Raw genomic sequence first — 27387 nt, forward strand, 5'->3', positions numbered from 1 at the left:
TGCACACTTGACCTCTGCTTGTGCAGTAAGTCACACTCCACGAACGTATAATGTTCCTTGCGACTTTCCGTCGGGTCTTTTCTCCGTCCCCAGACCAGGAAGCGCTATTGTCCGACACAATGAAAAGTTTGCTGAATGTCCATGTTCCCTCAACCTTCAGTTGGCCACCCTGAAAGTAAGGCTTATATTGTCCTGTATGCGTTTGTGGTTTGCAGTTGCTGCAACCATGCTGTATGCCGTTCGTGTTCGTGTGTGCAAACAAAGTGTGTTTGTAAATCACGTTGTCCGTTCTTTGCATTTAGCTCCCGTATGAAATAAACTGTAGCCGTAACGGGCAACCGCACCGTTACAGGCATATATGATTCTAACTGTCTCACTGAATTGCATTATGCACACTCAATTCTCACTGGTATCTGCTAGACAACAAGTACCAAAACATGATTAGTTCATAGATTTCACATGTGATATATACATTTTATACAACCCCACCCCCATCTTGCCTGTTCATAATTCTGAGAAATTCTTGAATTGTGTGCATGTGTGCGTGTACATGTTTATGTTTATGTGTGTGTGGGTGGGTGTGTGTGTGTGCATGTGTGTGTGCCTGTGTGTGTGCATGCATGCGTATATATGTCTACTGTGTGAGTATGTGTCATACGTAGGATTACTGTGAATGTATGTGTGTGCGTGAGTATCTGTTTATGCACGTGTGCATATGGAATGGGTTTACATGACCCCTGGAGGCAAACATACGCAAAAAATTGTTCATCCTAAACCCTACGGTTCTCGAGATATTCACAGAAAACTGTGTCTGCCCTACACTCCTTTCGGGGGGTCCAGTCCAGCGGGGGGGCTACAGATCAAAACGAAAACAGGAGGTTCCATGCTATCCATGTGGGGTTACACGCCCACCAAGTTTTGTGTACCCCGGTCTTACAGTGTCCCGGGAATCCTTGATGGCTTCGCTGCGCGGCGGTCATAATAATATAGAGGGAATGCACCAGTCTGTATAAAACGTTCTCAGAATTCCTGTAGCATAGCAGCTCTACTCCTACCGAGACGATCATATTATGTCGTTATGTGCCATCAAAATGATTTTGGAAACACTTCTTTCCAAAACAAGGTCAACAAACTGTTAAGGGTAAGCCTTTAATGTACAACTGATATGTGACGTAACCAGTGGAACGGTTGAACACTTGCACAGTTGAAAATTCAGGGCCCTATTTTTGCGACACAAAACACGGCGCAAAGTGTATTATTATCCCGACGCAAAGTGTATTCCTATCGTACACTCGAGTTTTTCCTCATGCCCTTCTATTTTATTACACAATGCGCTCAGGGGTGTGACCTATGGTGTGGAGGTGCGCATTATCTAAAAATGAGCTATCTTACACTATCTAAAAAGCATTACGCCACTGACCAAGAAAAAACCTGGTCTATAGCAAAAGGCGCATATAAAGCATGCTGAAGACGCAATGTCACGAGATGAAAACAGCAAACAATATTTGAATATTATTGGGGTAAGTGTTGCTTTTTTCAGGCTATGTTTTCGATGGTAACCCATTGTCAATAGTGAAAGTAATTAACTGTGTATAACTGTTTTGCCATTGACTATTGACACCACAATGAAGTTAGTTTCACTTTGCCAATGAGTTCAAATAATAGACGAGTGCAGATTCGTGTAGGCTATACTCTGCTAGGTTTTAGTAAAGCATGGTTTAGTGGAATACCTGTTCCATATGGTCTCGCATACAAGTAGATTCCTTCAAATGTGCCGCTGACTATCAAAATACCGATACGCTGTTTGAAGTTGCACTGCTTGCTGTTAAAGGGAATGACAGATGTCATTTTCATTGGTTTAAGGGATGTTACGCCCAAAACACACCAATGACTGATTAACTGGTTAGAACCAGAGCCATATACCTTTATATGGCTCTGGTTAGAACCACCTTGTTGCGGCAGGTGTCCCACGTTTGATAACTTTTGATAACAAAACCACCCCCAATGTGGACTGGACAAACCCCTAAGCTATTCGCGAGTGACCATGCGTTAGCGGTGATAGGGCCCTTAAAATTATAACAGCAACATTTTTCCCCTTAAATGAAACACTAGAATCACTAAAAACAATCCCTGTATCCCACTTTGCTCTCTGTATACACCAGCTAGAGTAGGGGTGAGGGGCACAGCATTGATTTCTACTTTATGCTGCATTAGGCAAACATCCACTACACAGCACCTGTCAGTGTCTGCATCTGCACATGATGAGACACACAATCCATCACATCACTGGAGGACAAGAGAAACAACAGAAACAACAACAACAACAACAACAACAACTACTACAACTACAACAACGGCAACATGGCTGTTCATGTGTTCACAGTGTATGCTGTAATCTTCATCACAAAGGATTTGCCAGTCATTCTTTCATATTTTCCATTATGGGAAATATCTCATTCCAATCTGTAGTTCTAAAACGTGAAGCGAAAAATCAATGCTAGTGATGAACTCGAGACAAGAGCAAGTCGTTGCTTTCAAACAACAGCATTACTTATTCATGAGGTTTCTGGGAATGTGAGCTACGCATCGCTTCGATCACAACCCCAGCTGTTCTGCCTTGTCTGACAACTGTAAGCACAATGGTTAATTACATTCTTGTCTGTGAGTGATAAAACCGTATTAAAGGAGGTTTCAGAGATGTCACGCCATTGCAATTCTACCAACGTCACATTTAGAATTTTATGCAACTGATTCTTTATGTAATTTGTTCTCCTGTTGGGTGCTATGCCTGTGACATGAAATATGGTCTACATTCAGTTCAGTAAATAAAACAAATATATATCTGAAAAAAAAAATAAAATAAATGAGCGAGTGCATGCGGAGCAGGCTGCAAACCAGTGAGACATTGGGCACCCTGCTCTTGGCTCACTGCCTGACCACGGGGTCATGCAGTAAACGAAAGGGTGGGGTGCAGCCAGCAAAAATACACAGAGAATTCCTTCCTTCCGTTGCACTGTGAATCCAGAGGGGAGCATATCACACCCCATGACCTCCTCCACAAGACCACTGCTGCTTCGGCTCCTGGACAAAACATGCCTATATTTAGTCATTCTGCAACGCTTATTCTGATCCTAGAGCTAGACTTGAAGGTTGACTTGTTCTAGTCGGGGCCTTTTCTTCCTAAATAAATGTATGAAAAAGCACCAGCTGAAAACAGAAAGTTTACAAGACACAAATACACCCAAACAGAAATAAAGGTTGTTTGGTGCAGGCTTTTGGCCACAGACACCAAAGAAACCAGCTTAAAAATGCTGGTCATGGAGTATGAAAACCATGAAAGGGAACAAAATGAAATAGTACTGGTTGAAGAGTTCAGCTCTCAGCAAGCCAGGCATGAATATTCTCCCACTGTAGGCGAGACTGATGAATGTGATGGAGACAAAAAACCACACACACACACACACACACACACACACACACACACACACACACACACACACTGCAGTTTATATCATAGGACCATTTAAGATTTGATTGTCTTGGAAGTGGAAATTTGTCCTTCAAAAGGGAGCTTGAGTTGTCCCTACATTAACAACATGTGTATAAGTGTAATGACTCTGGCTATAGTAGCAGTCAACACCATGAAGAATAATATGTGTGCATCTGTACAATGACAATGAGATATCCATCCATCCAAAAACTATGAGGCATAAGCATATTGGTATGGGCAAATTCAAGATCACTAATAGAAACAGTCCTCTTTAAATAAATGCAGCAGAAAAATGTGTATTGTGAAGTATCTTTATGCCCATGCTATGCAGGTCACTGTAATCTACACCTTCTCAAATCGTGTTCCCTCCCAGCCCCCAAGTCAGTGAATTAGACCTTGCAAAATCAAGTTAGGCTGTAGGTTTTCATCCTACACAATGACACCTTAGAAAATACTCAGGAATTTCATCTGATCTCTACCTTGAGATCATTACTAAATGAGTTGAGTATTAAAATGATACTGAAATGTTATACAGTTATGCCCAGTTGCTGCAAGGCAAATTCAACATGAGACCTAAAACACATTCTATGTCCACTGTCTCTGGTCTCTCTTGCCAAATACCCACTTGACATAACTAGCCTTCTGAGTGTCTGGTCTAACCACAGGGCACACAGGCCAGATGGATGCCTAATGGAAAACCAGATAATAAGTCTGAGTGAACATTTCAGAGGCTCCACAGAGAGAGGGGGAATAAGAGAGAGGAGGAAAACAATGAGAGCTATGCACAGGCAAATGCTGGGCTCAAAGTAAGAGCAAACAGATGTTTGGAAATGTGCAACATGTCACTCCAGCCAGACACAAAGAGAAGGGAGGAAGAAAACCAAAAGAGGAGAAAAAAGGGAAACATGGAGGACCAGAAAAAAAGGAGCAAAATAAACTGTGACAGAGACAAATGGTCTCTATACTGCTGGATTCTTTTCCAAGACCTCCATCTCATTTGTTGTCGGTTGTAAGAATGTCTGCTGTCTCTGTTCACCTTTGTCTCTCAGTCACATATCCCAGTTCTACTGAGAGACAGAGAGACATGATGGTCTCACAACGTATGCTTTCATGGAGCATGGACCCATATCCCAGCAGACAGGGATGAGCAGGATAACCAGCATTTTGGTGTGTATGTCAGTTTTAACTTCTGAAACTGACCATGGCCACTCATTGGATCACACACTGAAAATACCCCCAGACAGGTTGCACGGTCCCTTCTCTGCTGTCGGGTTTGGTCAGTGTACCTCAGGGTCATCTACATCTGTGCTGCACATGTGCCACAGCAGCGGAGGAATGGCTCGCTGTCCGCTCAGAGCACAGAAAAAAAAAACACAACCACCAAACAGACACAGAGCTCTCAGCTGGGGTAGAGAGGCCAGGCGAGCGGGTGGTGGGAGGCACTCCTGATGTAGTTCGATGGCTCTCTCAGCTCTCTCTGTGGCTCTCTCAAGAGATTAAGAACTTATTTTGCATGGCTGGTGCAGCCACTGCTATTCTCCCACGTCTCAGCTCCCTCCAAGCGAAAGGAAAAAAAAAAAAAAAAAAAAACCCTCAGTGCTGCGCTACACTACTTTGCCTTTCCAGAAGCTTTTAGTCGGCTAATAAGATTAATTAGACGGCTCTGTTTGCTTAAAAGGCCTTGAGTCCTGTGGGGTAGAGAGCTGCTGACATGGGGCATTAGGGCTTCTCCTGACATCAGGCATCAGAACACACAGGCAGCGAGAGGCAGAGAGAGCAAGGCAGACCTGCAGCGGCCCTGATGGGACTGAGAAAGGTTTGATGGAGACAACCAAAGTTGTCATAGAAGAAAAGACTCCTTTCTTTCACCAAGCAGTGTAGCCTGTAGTAGTGTGCATATAAATGCAGTCGTGACTGACTCAAAGAGTCAAATTCTTTCATTCACAGAAGAGAGGAGAAAGAAGAGAGAGAATAAGAGAAGAAGAGAATTCAAAGATAATACATCAGATCAGATCAGATCACTGGTGATTGTGTGCGACTGTGTACCAAGGACAGGTGTTTAACCAGAGGAGAGTTGTTTTGGCAGGGAGAGGGTGCAAGAGAGAGAAGAGGCCATCTGACCTATCTGCCGCTCCAGGTCGGCCGCCTCGTCTGGCGTGGCTCTGGGTAGGACTCCGGGGTCACTGAAACTGGTCCGCAGCAGCGTGCCCAACACGAAGCCGAAGAGAACGCCGCCTATCACAGGGATGGCCGGAGTGAGCTGGGACGACAGGAAGGGACAGCTGCAGGAGAACAAAAAGAGACAGAGACAGTGAGATGATGCTCACTACATGACTGAACAAAGTAGTCAAGGTCAAAAATAATGAGATGCCAGGTTACACAGTGGCCCAAGTATATCGTGATCAGCAGTGCATAAAATAAAATGTTTTTTTTTTTGTGTTTGAGATTTCAGGCAGTGGTTTACAATCACAAATACATTGGCTGAAGTTATGCGAATGAAGGCAGTGCAAGAGCTTTTAGTTGGCGAATAAATTATAAACAGATGCTCCGTGTCATATGACCCTGGTTCACAACAGACAATACATAACATAAATCATATGCCCAAAATGAGGAACAACTACAGTACTAAAACAGTCTTTCTGCTTTCACCCTCAGGCTGATGGACTTTGTAAGCAGGCGTTTGTGCCTTCTGTTGAAGCAGGAGATCCCCTAGTAGTGCCTAGAGGGGATTCCCCTGGCCTGCTGGCTATGCATTCATCTGGCATAATCTCATCATGCCAGGAGATCATTTCCTGGTAATCCTGTTATTCCTGATCGCACAGGTGCTGATAAGGGTAATCACATTAGTCTATACTGACGGCCTGTCTGATGCTCTCCTTGTAATGGAATCCATCTCACTGGTGGTGTGTGGTCTGTCTTTGAGTGTGAGTGTGTGTGTGTGTGAGTGTGAGTGTGAGTGTGAGTGTGAGTGTGTGTGTGTGTGTGTGTGTGTATGTATGAGATCAGCATGTGCAGAGATGTCTCCATAATTCCACTACTGGTCACTACCCCCTCCCTTCCTCATTAGTGTGCCTCTCCAATGCACATGACATTTCAAACATGCCGGTTGGTGAATAGCTTCTGTTAAACATTCCCACTGTACTGAGCACTAATGAGCTCAGACGCTGATGGATCAAAGAGCCGCTACTCTGCTATGTTATAAAATGCTCATTAGAAAAGTGGAGTGCAGAGAATGACAGCATTTTCCACTAAACTGTGTTTTACATCTTCAAACAAAGTGGAGTAATTTGGAGCCAAGCAGTTGGTCTGTAGAAATGTAGAGATGATAAGCTTGGTACTGTTGTATCCTTGGCAACTACTACAATGTATGTTACAACAGAGCACAGAATGAGCTAAAAACAGCTCATACCTTCAAATTAGCACAGAGGCACTGTGCCAGTTTTTTTTAGAGGCACTGTGGCAGTTTTTTTTAATCACACAACTTGCATGGAGAGCAGCACTGGTGATGGTATAAACGGCACAAAAAGTGATTTCCACCTAGTGCAGGGACAGTGATTGTGTGTGTGTGTGTGTGTGTGTGTGTGAGTGTGTGTGTGTGTGTGTGTTAGAGTGAGTGGCACAAAGGAGTGCTCCATTATTCCATTAGTGTGTTTCAGCACTCCACATGACTATGGCAAGACAAGCAGCCATTTAGTGCACACTTTCGTAGAGCCAGTTTTATTGACTGCCATTTCCTATTCAGTCACTGATGGTGCCAAATGATAAGCCATATAGTAGTTTGGAAATTTAGCTTAGCACAATGTGGGTCTATGTTTGCATCGTGAGTCTACAATCACAAGAGGTGAGGTTTCACAAGAAAACTGAAACATCAACGCACACGCACACGCACACACACTCTTCTTATGCTCAAACTGTGTGTATGTATTATGTGCAGGCATATAATGCAGTGTTTGTTTCATGCAATTTCATTTCAGGCAAGCAGACCGGGTAGTGAGAGATTGCAAAGGAGATTGAAAGTGATTTAGAAATGATAAGAAAAGCATATCTCCATTGAACAGGTGCAGGTCCTGCAGCTTCATCTCCAGATGGCAACACCTTAGGAGGTTTTCCATTACCCATCATCAAGGTATAAGAAGAGAGAGACAGAGAAAGATAAAGACAGAGAGAGAAAGACAGGAGAGAGAGAGAGAGAGAGAGAGAGAGAGAGAGAGAGAGAGAGAGAGAGAGAGAGAGAGAGAGAGAGAGAGAGAGACGCTTCCCCACTGGTCTATAATAGGGTGGTTGGCCTGACTTTGGCCCCGTGGCGGCGTGTGATATGAATCCAAAAACTGGGGGTTTGACAGGTGAAGACTTTCCTGCCCAAGTCATCATCAGTGCTGACACAGACAGAGTGAAACACGGCCGGGAGGGAGGGGAGGAGGCAGCGGAGGAAGAGAGGAATATACCTTCACACGACCCTGTGGGCGGCAGCGAGGTCTGCCAAGAGCCAGATCCCTTTGGCATGGCGAGAGACATATGCAGGACCCAGCCTGCCTTCCGCCTGCCTGCGTGCGTGCGTGCGTGCGTGCGTGCGTGCGAGCGAGCGAGGGTTGGAGGATCAGGTAGCAGCCCCAGGCAAAGCCCTGGTTTCCGGCATGCATGGCCCGTTACGTCAGCAGAGCCCGTGCCAGTGGAATCGCCCTGGCAGGGACATAAGGGTGGCATGTGGATGTCTAATGAGAGCGGCGGAAATCAACAGGCGGCCGGCCGGTGGCTATTTATTAACACATGCACACGTTTCTAAGCCTTGCGGTTTAAAACAGGTCAAATATCAAAGGTGAGGCAAAAGTTGGAACTCAAGACCTTAGGATAGGAGATTAGTATTTGATGGCAAGAACTGTGTTAAACTGACAGCTACTGACAGATTATGGGTCTACAAGATTGGGTACAATATCCCTGGAACTTGAATTTGAACTTGTGTGAGAGTCAATGAGCAAACAGATTAGTGATTTCAATTGGAGGCTTGCTGGTATGGACTGTTAGTATAACAAGCAGGACGTTTGTGATGGAACACTGGGGCATATGAGGACAGCTCAAAGAGCAGTAACTTACAGGATGACCTGCCACACATCCAGTTGCACAACACGAGTCGCAACAGAGGAGTAGTTTATGCAATCCTAGGCCATTTCTGATGAATCTCCCCTAAATTCAGTGGTATAACACCATATCTGCAGTACAATCCCACTTCTAGAAAAACAAAATGTTCCACTTGGAGTATATTGGGATTAAGGCTGGAGTACAGACCTACGCCTTTAGGCTGAGGGATGCCTCTTCCTTGAACAAACTTTGGTATGAGCCTTGGAATTGGCCTTCCCTTGAGAGTCTGGATACCAGGAGTGAAGTGCATCCAAGGCAGACCCTGTGTAATCCATTAGAGAGGTCTCACTCTCAACCTCCCAAGAGAGCGCTGCTGGCCACCCCTGTGGGACACCACTGCGTACTCTGACCCAAGCCACACTTTCTCCAAGAAAACATCTCTGTACAGCATGATCACAAAAAGAGAGAGGCTTAATCATACAAATGCCATTTCAGGATGTTTTGAAAAACAATCGCCTGTGGTACTCTCACAAGACTTTCAACGGCACACTAGCTTGACTTCTTGGAATGTTGTCTTAAACCATGCCTCAAAGTTACACTTTGATTCCAACAGGCAGAGGACCAATGGACTGAAATCTCTGGCCAATTTTCCAAAATATGAATTCAAGTGGTGACAGTGGCCATAAAACCAACATTAGCCCGATTTGCACAATAACTCACCGTGGTTCAATCATCGCAAGAAACAAAAAGGCAATGGACACTGCACTGTGAAACAGAGAGGAGCAACCTGAGAGACAGTATCCTTTGTGTGAGTCCATGTGAGGTGTTGGAGTAAGCGAAACGTAACCTACTTTATGTCAGTTGCTCGAGGTTGGTGAGGGAGAACATTACCATGCAGCACTGACCGCTCACAAGTATCAACATTGCAGGCTTATTTCACTAGACACTAAAAGCCACCACAACAAATGCAACAAGACTGACTACTACTGCTTTGTAAGGCCTATGTGATTGAAGTGTGGATCAAATGTTGATTGCCATTTCCAAGAACACAAGAGAAATCAATGTCCAAAGGCATTAGTGGATCTATCTGCCTGTTCAATCTTTGCTCAACCAGACCTGAGTGTTTGGGCATTACACAAGCTAATGAGAGATTGCACAAGAGCTACCATGGGTCTGTAATAAATATGCCACTTCTAGTTGACCTGATAAGCAAAGTCAGTTTCCTGCATTTGCATATCCTAATGCTAGTACTTCTGTGGAAGTCAAAATGAGATTTTTCAAAAGGAATGAAAGGAGACTTCATCATCATCAGAGTGATTGGGTCTACAGCGCAGTGCACTGGTGTCAGTGGTCAGCTGCACACAAGCAAGACCAGATGATTAAACCCAGACTGACAGCAATTCACGGTTCAGAAAATCTGTTTCATTAGGAACAGTATCCCTCTGACAGGAACAAGAGGCAGGGCTGCAATTCCACAAGTCAGACCTGAAAATAATGAAAATAGTTTAAGGGAATGCACAACTGCTGTTCTACCATGAGATTTCAACTTCCTTATGGAGTGCAGCAAGAGCCTTTTCAGCCCGTGTGACGAGCAATTAAAAGCGCTGTCCACTGGAAGCTTCACACTGTCTATTTTTGTTGCATTTGAACAAGCTATAAAAGCACAGATGGCTTGTGAAAACAGAGGGAATGGCATAACGCACAGGAACATGTCCAACAAATATAGAAAGTGAAGACCTGAAAAAGAAATATGAGTAGCTATTCAATTCATGAATGACAGCATGAGATGGACGACATTAAAAAAAGTCTTCATTTTCGTCGGGGCTGGGTCTATCCTGTTCCACTAATTCACTATCTATAATTGCTGCCTTCCACCCCCCCCCTGCTATGAAATACAAAACAAGAGGGCTCAGAATTAAGTGTGGACTTTAGAAGGTTTGCGTCGCCATAGAAACACAAGCCATCCACTGTGGCTGACATGGTACATTTAGGGCAAGATGGTTGCCCTGGTAACAACCACAGGAGTGTGTTAACTGGTGAGCTGTCAATGAGGGGCATAAACAAAGCCCATTCTTTAAAGAGTTTCCATATGCCTTTTTCCATCCTTACATTGTCATGCCACAGTCTGAATCCATCAACGATGTTGAGATTACAGCAGCAAACAAGATGGGAGTAATTACTATTCCGGGACAGTTCTTCATGTGGTTAGAGAGAGGCATAGCAACATCTTACTTCATCTGTACGCTCAAAGTGAACTCTGTCTCAGTTTTTTTTAAAAATGCAGCACAATATCAAATGGAAAGAACAGAGAACACTCATACAAACAAAACACAATACAACAACTAAGTCTACTACCTCAAACTAATCCTTTTCACACTGGCAGGGATTGTCATTCTGGACAAAATGAATGAGAAAGTGACATCTGACAAGCCAGTTGTGTGATGGGTGGACAGCATGATGGACGTCAGAATCAGATGCTGAGGAAGTCCAGAATTACCCATTAAGATCACTGCAATTTCCTCATTCCTAGACACCTCATTTTGATGATGACCAAAAGCTTGGCAAGCACAGCCATCCAGCATAACACAGTAGGGGGGAGGAAAGGCTAGGCGCCACATCAAAACCTGACGCCCAAGAAAGGAAATGAAAACATTTTGCTCTGGAAGGAAGAAATCTTTGGCTCAAAACAAACACTGCTTATTTTTTGTCCTTCCCACCATTTTCACAACAGCTCGTATCACCAAAAACGTTTCTTTAACACTGTGAGGCACCGCTGAAGATAACCGCCAGGGCCCCATTCTGAAAGAGAATTAATAGTTGAACAATTCTCTTGGAGAATCGTTGTTCTGAAGGCAACAGTGGCAGTTTATCACAAACAGCCCTATTCATCATAGGGTCAGCCCACTGCTTACAAGTCCAGATGTCCGAAATAGGGCACTGAGCATGGCGATGGACAAAGGGGCCCAACAGTGGGAGAGACAATGCCAGCTCTGGCATGGCTCTACGACTTTGTTTGACTGAGGAGCAAACATGCATGTTTTCAATTACAAGACGTAAGAATCCTGGAGCCACAAAAGGCATACAAACAAAAATGTTGCTCGCTGGCAAAAATAGTGCCCCAACATAAACTTCCCTTCGCTCTTCCTTTTGGAGCAATGGTGCATGTGTATTGGAAGTGGTATCAGAGCAGCATGAAAATTTTATGGGAGGGGTTGATGTATGGAGTGATTGATGTATGGAGTGATTTACCCAAATCAAAATAGTGAGAGGACAAGAAAGACTTCCTGTAAGGGTGAATAATTTGAATGATTTTAGTACAATCAATCAAGGATGACAAATGTAATTTCATGATTTAGGATTCAATGTGTATTAATACACGTGGACATTTCTGCAAATTAAGTTATAGAATGGATCTACAGCTTTGGCTTTTCCTTTGTGCATTTGGTTAGGCTATTAGGTTTAATGTGAAATATGCTAATTGTCCTCATTATTTCCAACACTACACTGAGTTATATCATCTAGTCACACTAACCTAATCACTTGAGGTGAAACTGACTTCACCGCACCTGGACTTCATCCTGGCACTTTGGCGTCAGAGGCTATAGTGTTACTCTGACCTACTTTAAGAAAGAAAGAGAGAAAAAATTCCATTCGTAGTCTCTCAGCTTTCCCAAATTCTGTGTGTGTTTTAGCAAGAAGTGAACTGAGAACTACAAAACACCTCATTCTTCCAATGAGGGAGCATCGTGACTAATTCAGCCTTTGATTTAGCCAATGCTTTTATATGGAGTGAAAACAACGGACTTCACTTGGAAAAGACCTCACAGTACACTAATCCGTTTTGTTCTCTAAAGGCCTATGCTTGCCCGAACGTGATGGAACTGAATAGAGGGGAAGATTTTCCCTTCTTTTTCAGGCTGGAGCCTGAGAAGGCTGGGTCAGAAAAAGGGTGATTTACCCGGCTTTAGCAGGGCTCCGGCACTGGTTTAAAGGTCTCTAAAGGAGGCAGTTCATTACAGTCTTAAACAGACAAAGATGATTTCAGCAGATTTGTGGGCTGCTGAATTATGTTTTTTGCATGAAACAGAGGGCCTCTTGCATCACTGAAAGTGAAACTTTTTGTTTTGAAAAAATGAACCAAGAAATTGTAGCTTCTACCAGGAAGACTCGTAGCCACATATTTCATTTGTTACTTGCTAGTCAATCATAGCTTAGGTGAAAGCCCTACTAGGAAGTCATGCTGCCTAGGTCATTCATTTAATTACTTCTAACCAAAAGGAAGGTCATGAATATTTTAAAACTGACCGACTCTAATTTCTCCATCTGCACCGCTAGTTGGTCCCTGTATTTGGCTAATGAAGGGTAGTAGGCTCCTTGCCCCTACCTTCTTCCATCGGTACAATTTGAGATGACCTTGCTGCTTGCCGGTTTATACACGGGTCTAGAACAAAGACTAATTCTACATGCAGGCTGATATCCTTCTCCCTTTAAGGAGTTCTGATGTAAGTCCTATTCAGGACTCAATTGATTCCATTGTATCCCCGTCTCCTTAGTCTTAGTAGAACTAATATCTTCTATGGCCACCACCTGATTGGTAACATTGATGATAGATTTGGATGACTCCAAGTAGCTAGGCTTTGTTTTTCATTTTAGCTGTTTTGCATATAGGTAGTGCTGTAACTATAATAGCTAAAAATAGTCAATAGGACAGCCCATAGACCCCCATTGTGGACCCGGAAATGTTGAGTACACCAAAGTTTTATGAAGGAAATATATAGTATGGGTTCCCAGCATGTAGAAACTGCCGGATGCTAATTTGCATATGTTGGGCAATTTGTGTAATTGAACTAATTAGCATAAATTAGCATAATCGCCAATATTGATGATATTATAAGAGCTGCTTGGCCAAAATGGACAATGTTAGTATGTTTTTAGGGGTTACTGGAGATGTTGAGTCGATATCTGACATTTTCAAGATTCAATTATTATTTAATTAATATTATTATCAATTAACTATTTAAAGTTTTTTGGTCCAATTTAGACAGATTTTTGGAGGATAGGGCTGTAGCGATATACAGTAGGGCTGTAACAATACACCAACTTAACTATTCGATTGGTATCGTGATTTTTGACCCACGGTTTGATACAAACCTCTTTTTTTGGAAGGGGGGGGTGGCTAGACTACAATATAATATATCTGTATTATTTTATATCCTGATATAAAAAGAGAGAATACTGAATGTCTGATATTTATGACAGCACACTATGCAGATTAGCCTATAGCTTAGGCCTACTATTTCTATTATAACTCTACCACATTCAGCTGTCTGGTTGAAGCCTGGAAATATTGTAAACAAAGTAGCATAGTTGGCTAGCTTATCATAGTCTACTGATTGGACTGTTCAGTTTCCTCATGTATGTTTAAGGTAATATTGTTCTCCCTGGGACATGCCCTTCTGGGAAACATTGGTATTGAGATGATCATTCAACTTGAATGCAAGAGCTTTAACAAATATGTGCAGCATGCTAATGATGCTAAGCAGATTTAATAGTGTAACGATTGATGAGACAGCGTTGTCTAATCAAAAGCTTTATTAAAGGTCGGGAGCAGGGACATAGGCACAGAACATAGCACACGCTAGCGAAGTCAAGAACACTCGCACCTTACACACATAGGGTTGGACGCCACACCATAAAGGCACAAGCACACATATTAACAACCCCAAAGTTCTCCCAGAATCCCCAGCGGGAAACATCGTGGGAATTTCAAGCACAGTCCAGCACGCTACACAGTTCCCCCAACAAGCCATTGCCGTACTCGGCGCGGGCGTTCCCACATTCAGTCCAGCAAAGTCTCTGGCACTGCCACACACCAGGTGGGGTGCACACACCACAAGAGCCCTACTCATCCCGAGGAACCACGACCACCAGCGGGCCATGCGGGTGTGCTGGCAGTCACCTGGCCGTCGCCGCTCATCCCCAGCGAACGCCCTCAGGTCGCACTTTCGCAGTGTGCACCACCACGACGTTCCTCCAACACCTGGCGGGGCCTAGCCTCCACTGCCACAGACCCCCCCGGCACTGAGCACCGTAACCGGCACCACACCTCCGACGCTAATTTGTTTGATGTGATTTTCTGTATTCTGGTGCATTTTGGGGATGGCCAGTACTAAATTCAATCAGATTCATAGCCTACATCCTGATAATGTGTTGATATTGAGGCAATGATTTCATGCAAAGGCTTGGGCTTCAGGGTCCCCTGACCCCTTGGGCCCCTGGGCCCGTGCAGTGATCCATCCCTGGCGGAGAGGTCTCCCACTTCCGGCTCCTCCAGCACTGAAGACACTGGGCTTTTCTCAATATGCGTTCTTTTCTATACTTGTGTTCTCATGAACTTGAAAATCGTTCTGAAACGTCATCAATCACGGCCGAAGTACTGTTCCAATTCACAAGTTCGCATTTATTCAAGAACGCATAACATTCCCGGAAGTGTTCTGGAATTGTTGGATGCATCGGGTGGTAACTTGGTGGCTTGAAGATTCCACAATGCATTACGTCAACTCAGCCGTGACACTCACATAAGAGAAATGGCAGCATTGATACATAATAGGCCTACCTATCATAATTGCTGCTACAATCCGATCCATGTTTAGGCTATAAACGGTAGGCTACAGGCTTCACAACTAACGTTAATCATAACCGTCACTTAAACTGCGAACTTCAAACGTTGTTCCCGCCATCGGCAAGTGAATATATTGTTATTAATATTTAATTTAAAAAAAATCAATGAGAAACAAACTTAAACAAGCTGGTGAATTATATATTTTATTGTAAATGTCAGAAATACTGGGTAGACTAATAGAGCAATTCACCCCTTGCAGACACGTGACTTAAGTCACGTGACGGCTCCATGCTGGACGGCAAAAAGATGGGAGACGGACGGCAAATTACATTATGTCATAAAGATTATGATGAACTGAACACCATTACTATAACATCTTTGTAGTTCAATGTATTGCTGTTTGGGGTCTGATAGTCAAAGAAGATGCCAGTGGTGTTGTTAGATGAAATGGGTCATGATCGCAAATGTAAAGTTATTAAAACTGGTGGTAACAGCAAGGGGAGATAACGTTACGTTAGGCTACTGTAATTAACATTATGGTAAATGAACACCCATAAGTATTTCTGGACTAAAATATTGCAAAGCGATTTGGTTACTTTATTTGTCTTGCTTTTATCAGTTGTAACATAGTCAAAACGTTAAGAATGTCATATCAGAACATGAAATAATAACTAGCTGCCACACTTAGAAGCTAGCTTCTAGCTATTCTAGCAAACGTTTATCGTAGCTCATAGTGCTAGGGCTAATGTAACTCGTCAGTTTGTACGTTGCCCAGCGAATAAACTTACTTCTTACATGTCTTAAGTTAAAGAATTGAAAGAAATAGGAAATTTAAAAAAAACTTGAACGGTATTATCTGTTTACATTCAGATCTTGCCAAAGACTTTGCCTAAGTGCTATCTGCCGTCCTGTTCAGAGTCTATGGTTGCTATAGCAACCGCTGCTGTGCTTCATACACTGAGGAGATAAGCATGCAATTGTGGTTGAAATACTCCCAAAACACAAAGAAAACAAACCAAAATATATCTATGCAAGAACATGGGATGTTGTTGTATTCCAAACAATAAGCCAACAGTCGTGGAAGGGCATTATTACGGTTAAATCTCACTATAATCTCCTAGCTGTGCGATATGTCCCATTACAATCCATTGATTTGATTCGTGTTCTTGCCGTCCACTAGGCTATTTTGCTGTTGCGCGAACAAAACGTGACGTCACTTGCAAGGGGTGAATAGGTAAATGACTAGATTCCCGAGCTGTTCCGAGAGAAGCTGCCGTTGGCAAGAACGCTGCTGTCTCAAACTGCAAATTGAGCATCCTGTGTACTCGCGTTCTCCAGAGTCTGGACTCACGATCTTAACTTTTCAAGTTCGAACTTTCAAGAACGGGAGACCGTTCTTTAGCGTACTTTGTATTGAGAAAAGCCCACTGTCTCCTACAAAACGCAACTTGCTCCTCTATGGAAAACGTGCCCATCTACAGGTGCTGCTTTGGGAAGCACCAGACCGTCCTGTTCCACCGGCTGTGGATATTACCACGTTTGGATGGAGTAAGAAGACCTGTATGAAGAAAGGCCTGGCCTGTACTAATTATTGTTTCTGCAAAGGCAGTGATGTTACATGTTGCAATATATTAACACAGCAAAAAGAGCAGAAGGACAGGGATGAAGAATCTGGAGAAGATGACGACAGGACAACGGATGAGGACAGAGAGGAGTAGTAGAGACTACTGTAGTTCTTCACTTTGTTACTCAATTGTGAGTCACAGCAGAGGGCCAGTGAATAGCTATTTTCAAAATTATTGTGGAATTCAGAAAATATTTGAGGATCCAAATTATTCCTGAACACTGAACATTTTTATCCTCCAAAAATCTGTCTAAATCGGCCCCAAAAACTCAGCAAAGTCAGCTTAATGAGAGTAAGAACGTGACCAAACCATGTTTAAATAGTGATTTTCAATCTTGAAAATGTCAGGTATGGACTCAGCATCTCCAGTAACCCCTAAAAACATACTAACATTGTCCATTTTGCCCAAGCAGCTCCTATAATATGATCAATATAGGCGATTATGCTAATTTATGCTAATTAGCTGAATTACACAAATTGCCCAACATATGCAAATTAGCATCTGGCAGTTTCAGCATGCTGGGGACCCATACTATATATTTCTATCATAAAACTTTGGTGTACTCAACATTTCCGAGTTCACCTTTCTGTCCACCAGACTAAAACCAAGGGTGCCAAGTAATTTTGAATCAATCACAGCTGATTCTCCTTCAGACCCCATCCACAAGCTACCTGCTTGGAGTGTGACCAGAATTTAGCCAGGTCAAATAGGCCTACCTAAATAGACAGCAGCATTGATATTTTGGTGGACTTTTTAAATTAAAGTAAAAAAGGTGTCAAATCCTGCATGAACGTTAAGATTTCAAAGTCATAGCCTATCGGTCATGACTGGAAGATCTAAGAGAGATCTTTAGGGAATACAGTAAGTAGACTAATCATGCATACAAATGCAAACAAACTATCTTTGGTCCTGTGAGCATTGGTATCCCTAGTAAATCACGGCTGAGTGATTACAGATTACAGGATAAAAGGCCATATGTCGAGGCACTCAAACAGCAGTGGGTATAAAGTAGCATGTTCCTCAAATGCATCAAAGGTATTCTTGTGAAATAAAGTAGAATGCATAGGCTTATTTTTCGCAAGAACTGATTTACAGTTTCTCATTAAATGTAAAAGGCTTTTTTATAGCAAAAGAGAGAGCAAATAAAACAGGGGCAAGTGAGAAACAAGTAAAACTCTGAGGAGTTTGTCTCACTATCTGCTGCACCATGAAAGTGCACTATACTGTGTGTGGGATTTTGTTAATTGGACTGATTTTCCAGTACTTCCACTTTAAAGACAAATGGCTGTTAAAAGGGCCACTGCTGCAAGCCACATAGGAAGACTGGAGTGTTTATTTGGGTTTGATAATCTTCAGTCACTTTCCATTTTAAAGCCCCTACAATGATGACCCACCCCCACCATTAATAGCCTGACATCTTGACGTGGTTGCCAGTTTACAACTGGCAGATTTTCTATGTCTTTCCGGCAGGATGTCTGGAGACAATATGTAGGAAAGGAATAAGAATAATGTAACGTAACTTGGTCCCAACACATCCACATCAACTGGATAACTGCCGTAAAGGTAAAACAGGCCTCCTGTCATGGAATGGTGCTATTTATTTCATCTGCTCAGTGCTTCATCTGAAACATGAACAGCTGGAAGGAATAAACTAATTCACTTTTGAAGTCATACAAAATTATACACTGGGAACAGCTGAAAATTAAGACATTGTGCAAAAAAGCCTAATGAGGATCGGTTATGGGCCTTCTCTCTGCCCTCATGGGCATAGCAAGAATGAACATTAAAAATTTACCCTAGCTGGTGTTCATCGGAAATGATCCACTCTGAAAGCCAATTAAAATTCCATCAGAGTTGTGCATGAGACGGCCAACAGCAGAGTGCTGGAGGAAAACTGATACCTGCCATGGCATCCCAAGATGCTTTGGTGCTCCCCTGCATCACATGGCACCATACACCAACTATTATATTCCCTGAACACCAGATGCGGTCAGTGCAGCTCCTCTGCATATCACCACTCATTCAACATCCCATCATTAGGGCCCGAGCACCGAGAGGTGCGAAGCCCTATTGTTTTTGGAAAGATTATTATTAGGGCCCGAGCACCGAAGGGCGCAAGGCCCTATTGTTTTTGTAAGGATTATTATTATTTTTCACTATTATTATTGTCATTCTACTTTTTTGCTTTCCTGTTTTTGAGGTGGTCGAAAACTCTTGAAATTTGGCACACACGTCAGGTGTCATGCATCGCAGTTAGGTACAAGAGCTTGATCCCGGGCGTGGCCCAGGGACTCGCTAGCGCCCCCTTAGGTGACTGATCCTGTGGTTGGCAAATATTTTGAGGTGGTTAACATAATCGAAAAGTCTTGAAATTTGGCACACACATCAGGTGTCACACAAAGCAGCTAGGTAAAAAAGCTTGGCCCTGGGTATGGCCCAGAGACTCGCTTGCGCCCCCTTAGATGACTGATCCCGTGGTGGGCATATACTTTCAGCTACAAACACCAAATTTGGTAGGTGTCTGTATCTCCCCAAGATGAACGACTTTCGTATGTACAATGCATTAGCCACGCCCAACAGGAAGTGAGGTATTTGGGATTTTGTGCAGACTAATATGTGATGAAATATGTGATTAATCATGATGCCAAAAGAGGTGCTTCCCATGGGTGAAAACGCATGAAATTTGGCACACACATCAAGTGATACAGTGAATAGACAGGGATAAAAGCTTGGCACCGGGCGTTGCCCAGGAACTCCATAGCGTCCCCTGTGACTTGTGGTTGGCATATAGTTTTAGATACACACACCAAATTTGGTGGGTGTATGTAACTCCCAAAAACAAACAACTTTTGTATTAACATGCCATTAGCCACGCCCACAGGAAGTGAGGTAATTGAGAATTTGTGCGTTGTGGACATGATCAATTTTAACGTACTCCTCCTAGACGGTTGATCCGATTCATGTCAAAGTTGGTATACATGACGCCGAGATGTTCCTGATTCTAAATTGTGAAGCCTTTTTTTGATATGTTGTATTTTGACGAAATGGCGAAATTATGAATTTTAATACCCTTCGACACAAACAGTAAATGTGTCATAATTCATCGTGCATGGCTTGAAATGTTTAAAATTTCAGAGGTCATTGAATACCATGTTAATGATAATATTCACATGCCCATAATCCATATTTCGCATAGCGCCACCCACTGGCAACAAAAAGAATGACAAGAACACTGATGCCATATGATAGATTTGAATGTACTCCTCCTAGACGGTTTGTCAGATTCATGTGAAATGTGGCAAATATCATGGCAAGATGACACTGATGTTAAATTGTGAAGGGATTTTTGATATGTTGTAATATGTTATCATTATAATATCTTGCACATAAACAGGAAATGTGTCATAAAGTCAAAGGGCATTGAATGAACAGTCTGAAACTTCTCAGGTTCATAGATATTATGATTATGAGAATAATCAGAAACCCTATTGGCCTGCCTGGCATAGCGCCACCACCTGGCCAAACAGGAAATGTGTCAGAATGGGCAATGCCTTAACTGATTTATTTGAAACCTAGTAGGTATACAATACTGGAAATCATTATTGTGATGATGTGCACATGCCATTCAGATGGCTAGCATAGCGCCACCATCTGGCCAAGCAGGACATGTGCCAGAAATTGTTAATGTCTCAACTTATTAATATGAAGCTTGGTTGGTATAAAATATTGGAAATCATTATTGTGATGATATTCACATGTGTAATTCAGATGCTTAGCATAGCGCCACCATCTGGCCAAGCATGAAATGTGCCAGAAATGTTCTTTACTTTTAATGAATGGTCTGAAACTTAACAGGTTAATAGATATTATGATTATGATGACATCCAGACACCCAATGGGCCTGCCTGGCATAGCGCCCCCACCTGGCCAAGCAAGAAAATGTGCCAGAAAATAACATGCAACAACAAATAGCACACACATCAAATATGTACATTACACAAACGCACCGCGTCAGTGCTTTGTTGGATTCCGAAATGTCACAGGTTGTGGACCGGAGGTGCTCGGGCCCGCCATTGCCGCTTGCGGCTATATTTGGAACTTGAATCAGCCCCCGGCTGCTGATTCTTCACAGTCATGGGTTCACAGCATTCATCTGTCCAAGCAGCCTGTAAGGATTCAGGGCCCCTTATCAAAACCCCTGTCTTAGAGCCATCCCTGCCAGTGAGAGGGGGATTGATAGCTCTACGATCTATAAGCACCCAGGAAGGGGTGGATGCAAGCACACTCCTCTACTTGCTTGTTAATCACAACAGAGTGGACTTGCTCTTGTCAAGCCATGAAACAAAACATGAAAGATTAGGCTATTCATTCAACAATTGTCTAAAAATATATATATTTTTAGTTTCTTATTAGAAGTCATACAGAGATGGAATTTTGTCCCGTACACAAAGCTTGTACCTAGGCATGGGGAGTCAGGCTTCAGTAGGCTTGGCACAAGACCTCAACAGGGCACTGATCCTTGTGTGTACAATCGACTGTGTGGACTATTCTTGCAGTCAGCCTGTAATTAGTCTGCAGATGGATGCAAACAAACAAAGACGCCACAGGCCAGAGCACAACAAGACAGTCATGACACAACTCACAGACAAAGGCGGCTACATGGAACCTAAGATGCAACTAAAAGAGGAGCTGTTGTCATCAGAAGTAAGCACAATGTCCAAGCTTGGAATGGCTTTTTGTGTTGGACGAAAAGCAGCCAGGGACAGAAAGGGTCACGGCAGTAAATGGCTGACAAAATCTAGGCTAATCCAGTTTAACAATGTCACGACAACTCACCAAAAGGAAATCATTATAATAATCCATGTGAACAAAGTACCACTACAATAATCTTAAAAATGGCTGAAACCCAACAGTTTGTAGAGTAAATAAGCTTCACAGTATTTCTGCAAACTGTAGCATACTGTACTCACATTAAGCCAAAAGTAGCTTTGCTAAAACGTGACCACAGTAAGAATGAAAAAAAAGAAGCCAGAAAGATTGTGGAGTTGCTTTAAACAAAGTTCCCTTCCCCTGACCTTATTCACCCATGCAAAGGTTATGTGAAAAATAAGCCAAACATGAGTATCAGAGGCGCAGATAATCTAATGGCAAAATCTGAAAACACATGGTTGTCATATACTGTTATGAGACTTCAATATGTTCTTACCCATTTAAGAGCATTATATTTGGGATGGAGTGCATCAAACTATATTAAAATGATGCTTCTGATTCAAGTAAACCATTTGAACAACTGGTATGCACTGAGGTCAGCTGAGCAGAACAACTCCTCTGGCTGTCTTTCGCCTGACAAGATCTGCGGTGTGAAACAACAGACCTGTAAATATTAAAGACAGGTTTGGGATTTCACTCAAGAACTCTGGCCTGCCCCAAACCCTCTCGCTGCACTTGCTGATGCATGACTGAGACCGGACAATGCAAAGCCTCTGCATGACAAACATCGGAGAGGCTGTGGCGGTTGTCTTGGCACCTGAGGGCTTGGTGCTGAGACAGAGCGCCCGTCCTGATGGGCACGCTCCTCTCACAGGCGACTACCACTTTGTGTGTTAAAATGGGCAGAGAAAACAAGAGAGGAAGAGACTGGGGAGGGGTGGTGCCATGATGAGAGGAAATGATTGTGACACACTCCAGTGTGGCTGACTAACCTTTAGCATTGATAGTCCTCTACAGCATGAATACCAGAGCACATCAGTTGGATGACTATATAACCACTGCACAGTTCACTGGCTTCGGTTTTAAACAATATTTACACAGACCGGCCGTGAAATGGGGGCTGAAAGTTCAACATCACTTGTTACTATTTCACCCGGAAAAACTGGCTTCAGTGGTGGTGGCTACAGGAAGGCAAGGAGGTGCTCTGCGTGCAGGTCTATGATGTGGCATAGGATGATAACCAGCTGTTTCCACCCTGGTCTAGCTAGGGTTGGAAAGGAGGTCAAAATATAGGATGTGGGGACCTGGTGGTGACCCTCCAACAAGACCACTGATAGAAAAGGCCTAGTACATAAACCTCTGTCTGTAGTGTGCTTCTCTCAAACCAATGCAAGAACTTTTGATTTCATAGTTCACAATGACACAGAACACAAAGAGGTGAAAAGCAAAGGTCACTAGAGAAATAAAACGGTTGAGTCAAAAAATAGTATTTGCTTTTCTCCAGAATGCCTGTGTCTATTTGGTCTTAGACCAAATGCAGCTGTTCATTAAAACATTAAACTGAATGAGAAAAACTAAGCTAATTTCTGAAAATATCGGTGTACTATGTGACAGAATGACAACTTGCCTTAGGCACAGTAGGTCAAACTCTTTTCACTTGACCAATAAATCTGGCCCCTGTACAATAAGCAAGATACATTAACTTCTCTGCAGATGCTGCACAGGACTAATAGGCTATACCAGCCAGTGAGAAATAGATGTTGTCAATTTAAGTGCCTCTGATGGGGAGGTGAGGGAGCCAACTTCCTTTTGTCATTGCCTGAGGCCAGCATGACTGCACTAGAGTTAAAAGGCAGAGACATGCCAAATCTGAAAAGGATTGTCCAGGAAGTTCAAAAATGTTTTAATCGAGACAATGAAGCACCTGTATCTCCAGAGCAAAGAGCAAAATCATTATCAGCTAAATGCAACTGATTAGGTCATGCTATCAATATAATAACAAGGGAGAAGGCTGAGCTGACGAGACAACAAAAACAGAGGTGCAAGGTGATAATAGCAGGTGTGCCTGAGAGAGACCATGACGAAGATGTTTAGCACCTTTCCACCGGTATGGCAAAACAAATGAGTGAACGGCAGTTTGCCAACTACTATTGCTTCTGATCCGAGCACAGGATGATTGCACCTTGTGTCTTGGCTGAAAAAACTCAATCATTTATCTTTTCTTCCATTCAGTGAAGGAGCCTGTTGTTCAATATCCAGTTAATCTATAGGGATCACAGTTTTAAAGGAAACTCATGGAGGACATGAATTTGCTATTATGACTCAGTTCAAGTGAAATGTATGACCAATAGACAACTCCTATCACTGCCTTTCATCTTTTACATTGAAATCTCTTTATGCACTGATACTGTAACAGAGGAAAATCTCTACTATCTATGCATAAGACACAAGATAGTGGTTTCAACAGTGGTTTAGATGTTGCTAAAGAATCTTGAGGCCCTGTGAAAAGGAGCCTCCAGCTGGAGGCTGATTCCATAACATGTCACAGACAATAGATTCCCTCCCTATGGCACACAGCAGCAGCTGGGCGGATGTGTATTTGCATAATGAGAGAGAACTTCATTGCAACGACCAAATGGGCCGTAAACCAAATCATCATGTTTTGGCTTTATCATACTGTTTTAGATGAGACCATGCTAGTAGGGACTGGCTCATTAAACAATGACAGCAATCTGCATACATGATGCTTAAAGTGCCACCAGAGCAGGGCCATACCTCTCCATCTTCAAGATCTTGAAGACCCAACTCTTCCACGGATACCTCCCCTCCTAACAACCTAACACACTTATGCACTTCCCTCTCTTCCCTCCTCTACCCTCATGTTCTTCTCCCTCCTTCTCCTTCTACAAGTACTTATAATGTCTGCACCCTCATCCTCTAGTAATGCAGTATTAATTCCTACCTAAAGTTCTCCTCTGCACTGGTGCTTGAACGTTACTCCTCATATTTGTCTGCTAAATTAATACATGTTATGTGAAATGACACCCTTGCATAATTCAATGGGTGAAGGATGCATCGTAGATGCAAGTACGGCATGAATGCAAATGACTTCAGATTGAAAGTTATAAATGCTGTATGTGTGAACAGCGTGCAGGAGACTTGCTAGGGAAATACTTCACTAACACACAAGTGATCAGCACACTACAAATTGCAGGATCATCCCCAACTTCCATCTCTTCCGTGGGCCTAATGCGTCCCTTTAGAGTCTCCTCCCTTGAGAGGCTTTGCTGAATTTGCTACTGATGACTAAATCTCCTTCTCTTGCCCTCCTTTTCAAGTCATCCAGAGGCTTGCGCACAATGCCCCAAAAAACTGCTGAGCTCCTGGGTCGATCTTAATCACCAGCTTTAGAGAGGTTTATGAAAGGCCGCTGATATGCCAGTCAACGAGCCCACACCAGGGACGCTGCGGCCCTCCCCTCACCACTGGGGCTTCACAAAGGCAGCTGTCTGAGCGCAGCATCCAGGCGTCCGCAGCGGCAATGAGAGGAGGGCAGAACACAGGATAGGGATTAGGAACAAAAGAAGGGCAGAGAGAGAGAGAGAGAGAGAAACGTGTGGGCGGAGAAGACGAGATCCTGCTTGCCTAACACTTCTTTCTCCGTAGCACGCCCACTCATACACAGGCATAGGAACTCCTCTTACATAAGCTCAGCGATGGTGGTAACATGCAACATATTCAAATACCGAATGAAAATATATATATATAAAAAGCAGAAACCTTTTTTACATGTCAGGCAGAAGAATACTACAGGCCTATTTTTTTGGCTAAAGTTCATCTGCATCAGTGTCTAGACTTGGACAGCCAGGACTAAATAAACTTGGCTTAGGGTTCAATGGTGACTGATGAGCATTCCAGAATCTAAACTGTAAACACCCATACACACAGCATCACAGGAAGATGGAAGATGTCAATGTGAAATCTGGACCATGTAAACAAGAAAGGGCTCCACCATATTTGCGCCCCGTTTGAAAAAGACCCTGACAATCATAAAGAGAGGAAAACTGTTAAGCTAATAGATTCCATACAATGCTCCCTAACCTCAGTACCACAGACAAAGCTGGCTTGAGGGATTGTTTCTGTGTGTCAAACACTGGGAGATGCTGTGCACGTCTAGACAGATTTGGATTCCTGTGTTATGAACATGTCTTCACTGAAAACCTTACTGTTTTAACTACTCACTCATCTTCAGTGCCACACATAGATGACAGCACACATTCAGGATAGAAATACAAGCAACTAAAGAAAATGATTGACTGACTGTAATGACTTTACATCTGTCACATTATGAACAGAGGACTGTAAACCAAGAGCAGATGACATCATAATGTGTTTACTTTAAAGACAACGTGTTTGTTTTTTGTTATCTTACACCAACTTTCTCTCATCTTTTTCATGACTGAAAGGACAGACGCAAGGAAATTAGCGTGACACATCAGATCGACAAACTGACTAACTAGGCTCTGCTAGCCTGGTCTTACTTTGAAGGATTGGAGCACCACAGAGGATATCCCTGTACCACTATATAAGAGAGATTCCCCTGTTTGCTACTACTGACTACAGGTTTTGACTTGAGAGTTCAGTGGCTTCCACTGATAGAACTTAGGCCAAACTTTTTAAACAGTCTGAGTCAGCATTAATCCATTGTCTTATTGGGACCCAGATCCAAGCCCCCACAGCTCATAGTCTGCCTCTTCAATCCACTGTGTCCCTCGAGCCCAAGGACGACAAGGCTGAGAAATGGTGAGAAATCCTGCTCTGCCAGGCCCGGGGCTTCACAGAGCAATGCCCAGTCTGCTTACTGAAGCCAAAAGGACAACTGCAGCTGCAGAGGGGAAAACACAGGCCATCAACAACAATTTGCATCAGGAAACGTTTCATGGTATCCGAGTGATTACAGTCCCCATGACAGTGAGGGATGATCAGTCTTCCCTCTCCTCACCTGACTTCAGTTTAGGCTCCACTACTGGCTGTCCACTACGATTTCTCAGTCATTACAACATCGAATGGGGTCCCTCAGAGAGAATTGAGTATGCCAAGGAACTGAGAACTGGGCCTATGTGACTGAGAACTGTTAAAGCATTGGCATTAAACTTCTAAAGCTTTTCAACCATAAAAGCTGAGATCAAATTATGCATTGATCTGTTCAGAAATGTTAGAAAGTAAATGCACCTGTCAGGACTTGGGAGGGTTTTAGATGGCAATCATCCACCAAACAAGTCTCATTTTTGGTCCCGTGAGGCCACTTTGTAATACATTTTTGACTGTAGACAACATTGATAGAACACACAGTAACTGGCTTTTACTTTAAATTTTAGTGTCTGTGTAGTAATTCCACTGAATGAAATTAAGAAGAACTGTTCTTAAAATGAACAAAAGACAACTAAAATGCTAATGATCATGAACAAACCTCATTATCTTTTTTGCAAGAGATTGAACCACTCATTCAAATCCCAAAATAAAGGGCTGCAGAGGTCAATGCGAGAGTCTAATCAAATACAACAGAACACACAGAAAACTCAGTGCTTGGGTTCTGGGCTAATATCAGGCCTCTGGAGACTAAAGAGTAAACAAGAAAAAGAGCTATTCTTCCCCTAGTATCATTTCATCGGTCAGTCTATGTTTGTTTTCTCTCTCTCGGCAGCCGACTAAAGGTCAGCAACAGAGGGCATGACAAAAGATGTGAAAAAAGCCACAACACAAAAAGGCTGCATCCTTAGTAGCTGGTGGCTCTGAGATCTCAACTGGAAAGCAAAACAAAAATGAATCAATAATACTGCACATCTGTATTGCCTTAACCCAGA

At 43.0% G+C, this 27387-nt stretch overlaps 1 protein-coding gene across 2 annotated transcripts in view; it reads right to left on the reverse strand.

Annotated features, from left to right (window-relative positions):
• Positions 1–27387, reverse strand: part of LOC121693548 (palmitoyltransferase ZDHHC14-like) — a 59269-nt gene that overhangs the window by 28760 nt on the left and 3122 nt on the right. For both annotated transcript variants that reach the window (XM_042073073.1, XM_042073074.1), the window contains exon 3: positions 5612–5772. In XM_042073073.1, coding sequence (XP_041929007.1) covers positions 5612–5772 — 161 coding nt within the window. The remainder of the gene's footprint in view (positions 1–5611; positions 5773–27387) is intronic.

Source organism: Alosa sapidissima, chromosome 19 (assembly GCF_018492685.1).
Source record: "Alosa sapidissima isolate fAloSap1 chromosome 19, fAloSap1.pri, whole genome shotgun sequence".
Taxonomy (NCBI): Eukaryota; Metazoa; Chordata; class Actinopteri; order Clupeiformes; family Clupeidae; genus Alosa; species Alosa sapidissima.